This window comes from Miniopterus natalensis, chromosome 12, assembly GCF_054644295.1.
Source record: "Miniopterus natalensis isolate mMinNat1 chromosome 12, mMinNat1.hap1, whole genome shotgun sequence".
NCBI lineage: Eukaryota > Metazoa > Chordata > Mammalia > Chiroptera > Miniopteridae > Miniopterus > Miniopterus natalensis.
Genome location: NC_142092.1, coordinates 50127023 through 50139621, shown reverse-complemented (window position 1 = coordinate 50139621; position 12599 = coordinate 50127023). Strand labels below are relative to the sequence as shown.

The following is a 12599-nucleotide window of genomic DNA, read 5'->3' as shown; positions in this document are numbered from 1 at the left end:
TGAGCCTCACAGACCTCCCAGAGATCAGAATGTCACAGGCTTCTGAAAAACCTAATTTTAAAAGAAAAACATGACAGAAATGAAAACGTAGCTTGCTAACTCCCCAGACATACTCACTGGCCACATGTAGAAAGCCCAGTTGACATTTTACAAAGTGAATGCATAAGAAACATTCAACCTTCAAGGACCTCTAGGAGAAGGTCTCAAATTACTACTCCAGTCCCACTAGCATTCCTCCATTCTTTCTCATTCTTGAGTCAAATTTGCCTATTTGAATACAAATGTACTCGATAATCCCTACCTCTAGAGGCTCATGTTCCTCCCTCCTTTCTCCGTTCCAATTTCAAATTTGCATGTACAGCTCAAATACTTTCCTTTCTAGGAAACTTCTGCAATCCTAGTTGGAAGCCACCTTTCCAGCCTCTGAATTATCCTAACACTTACTGGACTCTTGTTCTAGGTCCCAGTAAATATCACTTCCATGTTTCCTCTCCCCTGCTCCGAGCACCCAAGGACTGGCTGGTCTCTATCCCAACACCCCTCCTTCTTTCCCAGCCAGGATCCTGGCATATCCTGCTTTGTAGATACTGGAAAGTTCTGTAAACTTGAAAAAGCAGGAAAAATAATCACCCAAAGTTACTGTTTGATATTTGACAACATCTGCAAAATCTGAGGACCTTTAGGCTACAGAAGAAAATGCTTTATAATGTATTGAAGGTTTGCCAAGCCTGTGGTTGGGGAAAATAAATACCCGCTAGACCAGAAATCAAATCCAATTTTCTTGAATTTCCTTTGCAAAACGCAAACTCTAAAGACTAAAGACTTCAGTTTTAAGAGATGCTTAGGGGGTTACAAGGACACCATGTAACTTTTTCTAGATATAAATTCGTTGGATTCCAATCTTTAATATTGCTTTTACACACATAAAATCCCCTCATTCTAGTAGCTTATAGCTAACCATCCTCAAATCTTCCACTACAAAAATATTGACCATGCAGTCACACATTAAGTGGTTGAGCCATTAAATACAGACTGCAGAATATCTTACCCTTCCCCCAAATCCCTTTCAGATCTGTAAGAAAAGAGAAAATTTCCATCTTCTGGAAAAGCTGAGCTGACCTCAAGCAGAGCCTACCCGCTCTTCCGCAAGGCTTTTCATATGTCATTCCTCCTTAGCACGCCTGTCTTGATAACAAACCATACTCTGTTCATCTGTCAGTCAAACCCTACATGTTTCAGTCTTGGTATAAAGCCCATTTTCTTCTTCAGACCTTCCTGTCAGTGAGGGTCACAGACCATCAGTGCTGCAAGACTTCAGAAGCCATTTGGTCACACCCCCTCAATTTTATAGACTGGGAGGTGATCCAGAGATCAACACAGGTCACCCAGGAAATTAGTAGCAGAGCCAGAACTAGAATTCAGATCTCCTGGGGTAAGGCCTTTTCCTTTATACTATCTTCTCCTTAATTCAACTATTATTTGAACCTAACATTATTTTGACTTGCTTTCCAGGGCACTGAATTTCAAACATTATTTTTTAAGTCTACCTCATTTACTCCCAGTCATCAAGAGTGAAGATTAGATTTAAATGCTCAAAGATCCTACACACTTGTGCATTTCCCCTTGATAAGCACTAATATAAAAAAGCCAAAGAAACCAGGTCTTTAGTGTGTTTTAACATGAGCTTACAACTGAAATCTAATTTAAAAATGTAAGCATACAACTAGGCTTTACCAAAGAGGAACGTGTTTATTTCACTTAAATTCTTAAAAATACTTTTTGGCAGTTGTCACATAAAATGTCCTAATGTAAAAAAAATTCATAAAAAAGAAAAGCATGAAAAAAACAGACCCAAAATGTTAAGATTTTATTTACAAAGCTTCTTTGTTGTACAGAAAGTAAAAATGCTGTTACAATCTTGATGTAACTGGTAGCCACAGATGGTTGACTCACCAATCACAGCTATCCACGCTACAGCAAGAGTCTTACACGAAAACCTAACAACGCTTACAATTTTGTTGGGGTGCAGTCCCCAAGCTTGTTGGTGAATTTCCAAAAGGGACTAAATGGAGGAAGGCGGAATGTCACAGGAACTATTCTTTGGCTCTTTGGGTGGGTGGGTGTCCTGGGGTTTGTATCACAGCTACCTTTTTTTTTTTTTTTTTTTTTTTTTTTAAAACAGCTACCAAATCCATATGAGCAGTCCAACCAATACTGAACAGTTCTTTTTTTGCAGGTTATTTGGGATCCTAATCATCTTCTCCTTCATCATCTGTTTCTCTCTTCCTCTTTTCACCTTTCCCGCTTTCTTCCTCCTCTGTACAACAACAAAAATTCATTTTGAGACAATTGGAAAGGCATTTTGCCTAGGTTACTGCTAATGAAGTAAAAACAATGAATTTTTTGTTGGCTGAGAGATCTGATAGATTGTTAGTTAAGAGGTATTAATTTTAAAAAGCATAAACAGTGACCACAGAACCAAGAAGGGCAAAATGCACAGCCCCATCTCAAATCACAGCAAAGTTAAATCAGTTTCCTCAATTTTAAATTGCAGTCTTCCAAATGTTTCTTATACTTGTTGGTCCAGTAGGACATCAGCAGTTATTAAAATGCATAGCAAGGACTTTGGAGTTAGCTAACCCATTTCTGACCCATGCTCACTAACAACTGACCTTGGGTGGGCTGCTTAACCCCTTCCCTTTAAGCCTGTTTCCTTGTTTATAAAATGGGGACAATGGTACTGACTTGGAGTTATTCTGAGGATTAAATGATAACATGAAGTATTTTAGCCTTGAACATGGCAAAACTTAAATTGTAGCAAGTTGATATTGACTAAAGAGATTTCTTAAGAATCCTCAGGTTTTAGACACAGAGACCTATATAGGGTTTGTTTGTTCAACTAGTAAAAATTCATGGCTATCAAATTAACTAAATCTGTGTCAAACTCTTTTCCATAATGCTCCTTAAAGGCAGAAACCAGGTCCTAAGGATTGTTCTATCATTGTAAATAGTCTAGTGCCTGGGATAGAGAACAGATGCTGAAAAACTGTGAACCAATGGGAAGCACAGCAAACAACCTGGTATTGTGAAACCTATACAAGCATGAGAATTTGTACCTTCTATAAGTAATATATAAATGGATATTTCACTGGTTTTGGTTGGGGAGAAGGGGAATCACACTGATAAAATTGGAAAGGTGATATGTACATATTCTGCAAAAATTATCACCCAATTACTAAGACTTTTTAAATGAAAGAAATCTCATGCCTGGCAGTAACCTAAAGATGAGGTCTAAAGGCACAGTTCCAATGTGGGGATGGAGAGCTGCGCCTCCTTCCCTCCAATGAGCACTGCTACTCGCTCTGCTCCCTAGAGAGTGGGTGAGCTGCACTAGCGTACATGCACGGAGAGGGCTGCACAGTGCCTGTAAGGACCACCAGGGCAAAGGGCATTTTATTTTCTTCTCGGTGGTTCCAAATTCTAAATTCATTCCCCCCCCCCCCCCGATTCTTAACTGAGGGCCCAAAGGGTGTTAACCCACCTTCGTCCTCGTCCTCATCATCTTCATCTTCATCTTCCTCAAGTCCAAAGTCTTCTTCCTAGGGAACAGGAATGGCAATGATCATCATTAGATCAATTCTGCCAAGTTGAGAAGTACAAAAACTATGTAATTCCCCAATAAATGTAACAATCCATCAGGGGAGAAAACTGTAATGTTACGTTTATTTACTTTGATGTACTGAGTGAGATCTGTTGGTTTTCCTTAAGCTTAATTTAAAATTTTCTTTAAAAATTGCTTTTTAACCCTGGCCGGCATGGTTCAGTGGTTAGAGCATTGTCGTGCGCACTTAAGGGTCGTGGGTTGATTCTGAGTCAAGGATACGTACCTGGGTTGCACGGTTCTATCCTGGGTCCCCAGTCCGGGCACATGCAAGAGGCAACCAATCGATGTCTCTCTCTCATATCAATGTTTCTCTCCCCCCCCACACCCCGCCCCCTCCACTCTCTCTCAATGGAAAAAATATCCTTGGATGAGGATTAAAAAAAATTGCTTTTCAGAAGTAGGCATTTAATTAGCATAAAACTTTAAATGAGTAATTCAAGAAATGGTTTAAAAACCTTGAATTTCAAAGCAGGTCTGAACAAAGATTTCTACATTACCATTGTTATAAAAAGCTTCTTTCGGAAACTTAATTTCATTAAACACCTATGAGATTATATAAATGCTCAGCCTATTTCTGTACTAAAAAAGAACACGCTTTTTTTATGACGTCTAACTTTCTTTGCCTGTTTTCACAAAACTCCTTGAGGTCAAAGTCAAGTCACTCCTTTCTCCTGACCTTCTACGGCATTCAGCTCCTTAGAGATATTGGATTACTAGGTGTTCCATTAAGCTAGACTACCTGCTCTTTCAGGGCAGCACCACATTCTTACTTAACTTTGTATCCCCAGCTCTTTAACAAAGGAGGCATATAATTGCTGAATTAAGCTGAGTATACAAGAGCCAACCCAGACTTGGTAAACGTAACCTTTCTTTCAATACAACAAAGGGACAGATGTAACCTTCAGTTCTCAGTGTTTCCAGTTTTCTCACCCTACTGAATGCTCAGCTTGTTGCTGTCTCCAAAGTGAAGGGTCAAAACGTACCTTGCAGAGCCAATCGCTGTGCCCAATTAGCATTCAGTAAGCATTCCATTTAGTATTTATTAAAGAGGGTGGGGGATACAAGAGCTAATTAATCAGACTAGTATCAGTATATTCACAAGTATGCTAATTTCTTCAGGCCTTTTTTCCTCTTAAAAAAAATCTGTTACTTTTACATAATTTCAAATAGGAAGCAGAGTTGTACCGACCTCCCCACTGACTTCATCTTCATCTTCCTCCCCTTCTATGTCTTCATCTTCATCGTCATCCTCGTCATCATCAAACTCTTCCTCCTCACCATCTTCATCCTCCTCGTCCTCCTCATCCTCTCCTTCTGAAAACAGTCCAAAAGGAATTCGGTAAATACCTGATGTCCCCTGGGGTACACCTGCTGAGGTACTGGCGAACTATGGGTTGGCCACAGGACAAATGCTGGACTACACCAGTGTCAGGGAAAACCACGAACTGCAGTCACCCTCTTGCTCCCAGGCTGTAGAGCTCAGTCCTTTTGTCCAACAGAATCCCATAAAATTTGGAGGCCAGGACTCCTGGTAGACTCGATATGCACTATGACATTTAGTAAAGCCCAGCCGGAGTGGCTTAGCAGTTGAGCGTTGACCCATGAACCAAGAAGTCACTGGTTCGATTCCTAGTCAGGGCACATGCCCGGTTTGAGGGCTTGATCTAGGAATGCAACATATAGTACTTTGAAATCATTGCCTTCTTAAACCCTACTCATATATTAAAGGCAGTAAAGCTATTTTACTTACATTTGGCTGTAACAAACATGTACCAAGTACCTATTAAGTGTTGGGTCCTGTGAATAAAGAAAAAAGCCCTTACCCAAGAAAATAATTATAGCATAGTTGGAAGGGACAAGAATAGCAGAGTGGTAACTGCTACGAAAGAGGTAGCAAGGGGATGTTCTAGCATGCTCATGAATCTAACCTCTCAAGGGTGTCGGGAAAGTCTTCCTGGAAGTGTTGACGAAGATGAGTTTGTAAGGATAAGTAAGCAATAACCAAGAGAGGGGAACAGCTAGGAGGAAGGCAGGAGACATGAAATGATAGTCCCTTTAGTAAATTGTGAATCACAGTACTTCAATGGATTGGAGCAGTCTATGCTCTCTAGGCTGGAAATTCAAGACACTAGCTAACAAACCATTTTTATTTGGAATCATTTAAAGGCTTCAATGTCCCAAGAGCTTATTAAAATTAAACAGAGGTCCTAACTCCAAATTTAATGGAATGCCTACATGCATGAATGTAAATTATTTTCCTCAACAGCAAGAACATTCAGTAGCTTTATCAGGACCCTTGAAAGGCAGAAATTAGGTTCACTGGATGTTGTGTCCAATTACCTTCATCATCCTCTTCTTCATCCACACCATCCACCTCAGCATCTGAGTCAGGAGCTTCTCGATCCTCTCGGTCATAGCCATCCAGGTAGGTCAGCTGGGGCAAGAGCTTGAAGACACTCTCCCGGTAGTCATTCAAGTTAGTAACCTCACAGTTAAACAGATCCAGGCTTTTCAGACATTCCAGCTTTTTCTGAAAAGGATAAAAAACCACACCTCCTAAATCAAAGGAACATAAGCAACAAAACCCATCTCCTAAAGCGGTAAAACTCTAGGCTCGTATCCATTTAGCTACTACTCACTCAGCCTTGTACATAGAAAAACATTTCAAGTCCTTAGAGGCCACTGGATTTTTAAATAATCCTTCCTTCTACATCTACCCTTCTCAAATAACTGTCTTTTTCTGGCAGCATTAGTCTTAAGAAATACAAATTTGAAAAAATTATTAAAACTGAATCTTTTCACAGTTAGACAAATCAGAGAATTTAATAAATTTGGTTCAAACTAAGCTTAAACATTTGGGTAATCAAAAGCCCAAAAGGAACTTGCTGAGGATCAAGCATAGTCCTCAATGCTCTGGGGAAGTACTATGAAAAAAACCTCATTCATTCAATCAATCAATCAACTCAATCTCAAGGTGTTTGAGATTTCTACTTGGGGACATAGATGTAAAACACTAAAGAACATAATATAATAAAGCACAAAGTGTGGTGATGCAGACATTTTCTGGGAAGAGAAGAATCAATATAGGCTGGCAAAAAGAAGAGAGGGAACTCAGAGTTCAAACTTCAGAAATAAATATTACACTCTTTTCTTCTTAATTTTTGGGGAAATGATTGACACTATTACCAGACTTTTCCACGTAAAATTCTTTTGATGTTACCATACCTTGAAACTTTGTTGAATACCTCATTTACCTGGAACCTCAATTTCATTTATCTAAAATAGTTAAGACCTAAAAACTTGGCCCAAGAAAATTTTGAGCAATCAAAGTGGAAAGGAAAATTTCCAGGTATTTTACTCAGATCTTCATCTGTTATGATATCAGTGTATTAGTACTGCAACCCCACATCTATTAAGTTTTGATTAAGGGTGAATTAAGAAGTTGGGAGGGCAGAGGTATTATTACAGGAAAGTAAAGACAGAGCAACAGGAAGTGACAGCAGACCCTCTTAGGGAAAAGAAGAGAGGGTGCAAACTTAAAAAAAGCAAACACAAAACATGAAGTGCTATGTAGCCTGCTGCCCTTTAGAATAGGGGCAATAAGCCTGGAGGGCATACACTATATAGCTTCATAAATGTAACTTTTAATGGTTCTGAATCAAAAGAAAAGGCTTGGTATTCTCTAAAAAAGAATTTAAAAATATTAAGAGGATCTCTGTATGAAGTTGCAAAAAACAAGTATGTTTAAAGGCTTTGATGCATTATTGGGAAAGCTATTTCAATATTCACAAGGGCATGGGAAGAAATGCAGATTAAACAAAACCTTGTTTTCAGGACTTGAGGTATCTGTGTAATTCTAAGGAGTTACAAAATGATTTGAAGGTCTTTGCTCTAAAGCAGGGCTTAGCAAAAGATGGTCTGCTGGCCCATTCGGGCCCACTGCCTGTTTTTGTAAAATAAGTTTTATTTAAACACAGCCACATTCATTTGTTTACATATTATGTATGGTTTCTTTTGTGCTGCAATGGGACAGCTGAGTAACTGTGTTAGACTGTACACCCAACAAAGCCTAAATGATCTATTATTGGGCCCTTTAGAGGAAAGTGTTGCTGACTGCTGCCCTTACAGAATCTTCATCTTCCTGGTGAAAGATGAGGTTCCCACACTTATTTTATTTTTCACTGAGCAGCCCTTGGGAACATAGAGCCAGACAGGGAAGAGAACACAGAGCAGGGTTACAGCAACAGGAAACCGTACTCCTCAAAACACCAATGTGCGATGATCCAAGGGTTTGTGGATCAAATAATGTGCTTATGTAAGTCAGTCCCCTGAGGTCTTAAGAAAGCTGTCCCCAGTCCATCTCATCATTGGGAGAGCTGTTTTTATGTCATGTAGCTTTCAGATTAGGTTTCCCACTGGGCAGGCCCTGACCTCTAGAAGCCCAGGTATGAATTCTTGCCAAAGAGAAAAAAAAAAATTTTTAAATGCTGAAAATACCACCCCAGACAACTAGCTAGCATACTGGGAACTCTTTCCATTTCACAAAATGGTTGATTTTATACCAGCTAGGTTAAAACCGCAAGTAAATTTAGGTAGCTTTGGCTCGGTCTAAAAATTCATTGCTCAAAGGAATGAGCCATGTAGTTCTCAAAATGATTCCCTAGAAAAAGATGCACAAAGCCCGGCCGGGCATGGCTCAGCGGTTGAGTGTTGACCTAGGATCCAGGCGATAGGGGTTTGATTCTCGGTCAGGGCACATGCCTGGGTTGTGGGCCTGATCCCCAGTTGGGGCGTGTAGGAGGCAGCCGATCAGTGACTCTCTCATCATTGATGTTTCTATCTCTCTCTCTCCCTCTCCTTTCCTCTCTCTGAAATTAATAAAGATATATTAAAATAAAAAAAAAAAAAAGATGCACAAAAATGCATACAGTCCTTGATTTTTAATGCTCCACAGTACCCCAAGCCCTTTCTTTAGTTCTATCAACCATCCCAGTCCACAGCGCCTCCAAGGCTCTCCTGTTTCTGAAACTATGATTCTGTGATATTTCTGGCTACTTCTTCAGAAAGGACCCATTATAATTCGGACATGCCAAACAGTATGCTAGAAAACTAAGTGAAAGCAAATAAAACAAAATCACAAATAATTGCAGTACCCTAGAATTATTTAAAGTAGTAAAATTACACTTTAAGGCCTCAAATACACTACACAGAGATCATTCAGGATACCAATGTAATGTTTAAATACCGCTAAAAAAACCCACAAAAAACAAACCACAACTCAATATCATAAATTTGGCCTAAAACTAATAGGCTAGCCATAATAAACATTAAACATTTTATTAACAATAATTTTGCTTGCCTTCTTAGAATTTAGAAGGGCTTTGGGGGATGGTTTGGATGGCCCAGGTCTCTTAAAAAAGGTGTCCAAGGAAGTTTGAATTGATGCCTTCTTTGTCTCTCGATTAATGTCCCTGTAGCAAGCAGAGGCATTCACAATCATTGCATTGACTGTAAGAACTGGGCTCAATGTAGACGGTGTTCAAAATGTATGTGGTTAATGAGGATGAGGATGGTGTTTTCCCCCACTGAAGAATACTTTCAGAAGTCAAAATGGACCCATCATTTCCCCCCTTCACCTTCTCCTACAGTTATATTTTATTCCAAGTTCTAACTTCAGGAGACCCACCTAGCACCCCTAGGAATCTGAGCAGCAAGTTCAGAGAAGGGTGGGAGCTCAGGCTTTTCCAGAAAGCCCTGGGTGTGCAGCACTGCAGCTCTCACTGGCTAGTCAAGTGTGTGACTCTGGACAAGGGATTCAGCCTCTCCCAAGCCTCAGCTTCCTCATGTGTAAAATGAGGGCCTTGCTATTCCTATCCACTTTGCAGAAATGTTCTTTGAGGTTTACTAATGAGATAACACACATAAAGCAACTACTACAGTGTACGGTACATAGCAGATCCTCCAAAAATGATAAATACAACAATGATTATTTCTCATTCTTTACTGTCCCAGGGGACTGAGACTTTCAAAGCCACCCAAGGGCCCTCAAACATCACTGATCAGTTCAGGAACACCCAAGCAAACAGCTCCCACACACTATGTTTGCTTCTGCTCTGCCTCTGTATGCTAGGACACTGACAAAGGCTTCTGATGAAACATCTAAGAGGACCCAGGTTGCCTGAGAATTAGGCAATAGCCAATGATCTAGCATGGTACTACCTGGTGCTCTGTTCCAGAAAAAAAGGGGTTCCTATGCTCAGAGTGACCCTGGATTGATAGGCCTGTCATTAACACAAACAATAAAGGCTTAGTGTAGGTGTCTGACTGGGAGACAACCAGCGCTTAATTTAGTGCTCCTGACCTAAATAGCTTAGGTCAATTTGGGTACAGAACAAATCTGTAGGTAAAAAGAAAAGATCAGATCCCAAGAACAGTGCAAAAAATGGCGGACTTAGATTTGAATCCCTATTCTGGAGTTCATCCTGTGACCACTGAGTAATTACTTAAGTTTTCTAAACTTGGTTTTCTCTATGGTCATTCGCTCTTCTCTGGCTTATATGAGGATACGATGAGCAATGTTAATGTCCTTGAATTCAGCAAAACTCAACAAATGCTTGTTTAAACATTGGAAACAGGGACTGGTTTGGAGAAAAATAGAACTAGTAAAAATGAGGGAGCCTAAGTATCTGGGTGTACCTATCTACAGCAGACAAAAGGGGCAAAATTCATGGAGCAAAGATGAGAAAAGGGCTCCCAACATTTATGAGAAATATGAGCTGGACATGCTCCACTTAATGAAACATACACATGCCCAGCCAGCACTGACTCAGTGGTTGAGCATTGACCCAGGATCCAGGAGGTCACAGTTTGATTCCCTGTCAGGGCACATGCCTGGGTTGTAGGCTCAATCCCCAGTAGGGGGCGTGCAGGAGGCAGCTGATCAATACTCTCTCATCATTGATGTTTCTCTTTCCCTATCCCTTGCTCTCTCTGAAATCAATGAAAACATATTAAGAAAAATAAAATAAAATGTACACATAAAATGACTCAGTAAAAGATGATTAAATCTACATTAGAGCAGAGCATCAATTATTAATCAGGAGGGAAAGACCCTATAATTCTGACAAGTCCTCTTTGTTGAAAGAAGTCATAATTTAACTCTGTCTTCCTTTGAAATAGTAACAGAACATTCTGTACAACTAATGGGAAATCCAAATATTATAAATATACTGTGACATCAGAAAAGATAGCAGAGGATGGCTTATCCTCTTGAGTTTTGCTCTACTAGATCCTGAAAGACAACTCCTATCTACTGTGTAACCAACCCTCTCCCAATTAATGTTTGGAAGTTAATGGAAACACTGACTTTATGTACACCAAGTAGGCCTCATTAAAACAGAATTCTCCTTGTATGCCAAATTTATAGAATGTCACATTTAGGGAAAGCAGTCACTTAATAATCTTGAATTCATAGAATTTCCAGATGACAACCAAAAGAGCAGCCTGTGGGACTGCCCCACATGCTGCATTAAGCCCTGCCTACAAAAGTTTTTTTCTAGACCCCCATTAGCAAAGCTTCCCAACTTACAAAGCAAAGTAAGTGCATTACCTTATTTTATTCCCAGAACTCCTAAGTGAGGAAACTGAGGCCCAGAGAAAAGAAGCATTTTGCCCAAGGTCACACAGCAAGTCTATAACCCATTGCACTTAAATTTAACTTTCCATAGCTTATCCCAGTATGTAAGACTGAGGAGGATATGGGGGGCTCCCATGCAAAACTTTGGGCAACAGTGATCCAGCTAAAGTACAAGGTTATGAATTAGGAGACCTAAAACTTATTGGAACCGTCCTTGGACTTCTGTTCCACTATAATTCAGATATGCCACCCAATATAAATAGCTTTTTCTATAAAAGTACAGAATAGCCTGGCCAGTCTGGGAAAAAAATATTTAATTTCATAAATATATGAAATTTTAAAAGGACAAGGAAAAAAAAAAGAATTCCCTGTTTAAGGAAGCCACCACAGAATCAGGCAATCAATTATTATTTCCAATCATTTCCCTTACTATAAAGCAATATGAAAATGAAAATGACCATAAGTCCTGGTTTCCAAATTCTTAATTACTTACCAAAGGTTCCAAGGTGCTGATATCTTTCAGTTTATTTCCACTTAAGTTTAGATGTGTGAGATTTGGAAGTTTTTCTGCCAACATGTCCAGACATCCATAGATTCTATTGTCACTGAGCTCAAGCTGCAAGAGAAAATGTACAGCACACACACAAATATACAGAGAAACATACATCATTAAGGTGTTCTAAAGAGCAAATACAGTTCTCAAATACTTACCAAGATCAAATGATCTCTATTTTTATTAGCACATGTATGTTTGTTTTATTTGATTAAACCCAAATAAGTAGTTTACAGATGCCAGCAACATTTTGGGGGAGGAGAGAGAAGACAGGATGAGAAGAGTTGTGTTTTCTTAACCAGCTGCTAATTTTAACAGTTTGCTTAAGAACTGGTCCCTAACACCAGTGAATACATTTTTTAACCTAAAAAAGTAGGTCAAAGCAAATTAGAATTCTTTAAGAAGTTGTAATACTCTATACTTGCCAGGAAGGATAAATGGTCCATGCATTCTAAGCAGCTTATTGTGTGTGCCAAGCAAAGCTTGCTATGCCCACTTGCAACCTAACCTGGTGCTGCACAGTGCTGACACACTGTGGAGTTCTACATCTGGAAGCCACCAGGGAATCTGCTCTGAAGGTTATAGGAGTAGTACAAGTCCAAAAAGCACACTCTTAAAGGTCCATGACCTCACAAAAGGGAGTGAGACAACAGCTTCAGGGTTGATACAACCAACTCCCTGGAGGCCACTTCTTGCATAAACCTGGCCTTTATAAGAACCTACTCTAATTTCTTTGCTGCAGGTCA

General features: G+C 39.7%; 1 protein-coding gene across 2 annotated transcripts in view; it reads right to left on the bottom strand.

The window, feature by feature from the left end:
• Nucleotides 1-1729: 1729 nt before the first annotated feature.
• The window catches only part of ANP32B (acidic nuclear phosphoprotein 32 family member B), a 20763-nt gene continuing 9893 nt past the window's right edge, over nucleotides 1730-12599 (bottom strand). Inside the window, exons 3-9 of one of the 2 annotated variants that reach the window (XM_087822778.1) lie at nucleotides 11794-11916; nucleotides 9884-9945; nucleotides 9024-9135; nucleotides 6005-6194; nucleotides 4854-4978; nucleotides 3542-3599; nucleotides 1730-2317 (exon numbers count right to left, since the gene is read on the bottom strand). In XM_087822778.1, the coding sequence (XP_087678904.1) occupies nucleotides 2250-2317; nucleotides 3542-3599; nucleotides 4854-4978; nucleotides 6005-6194; nucleotides 9024-9135; nucleotides 9884-9945; nucleotides 11794-11916 (738 nt within the window). In that variant the 3' untranslated portion in view covers nucleotides 1730-2249. The remainder of the gene's footprint in view (nucleotides 2318-3541; nucleotides 3600-4853; nucleotides 4979-6004; nucleotides 6195-9023; nucleotides 9136-9883; nucleotides 9946-11793; nucleotides 11917-12599) is intronic. The other variant, XM_087822777.1, reaches the window with a different exon arrangement.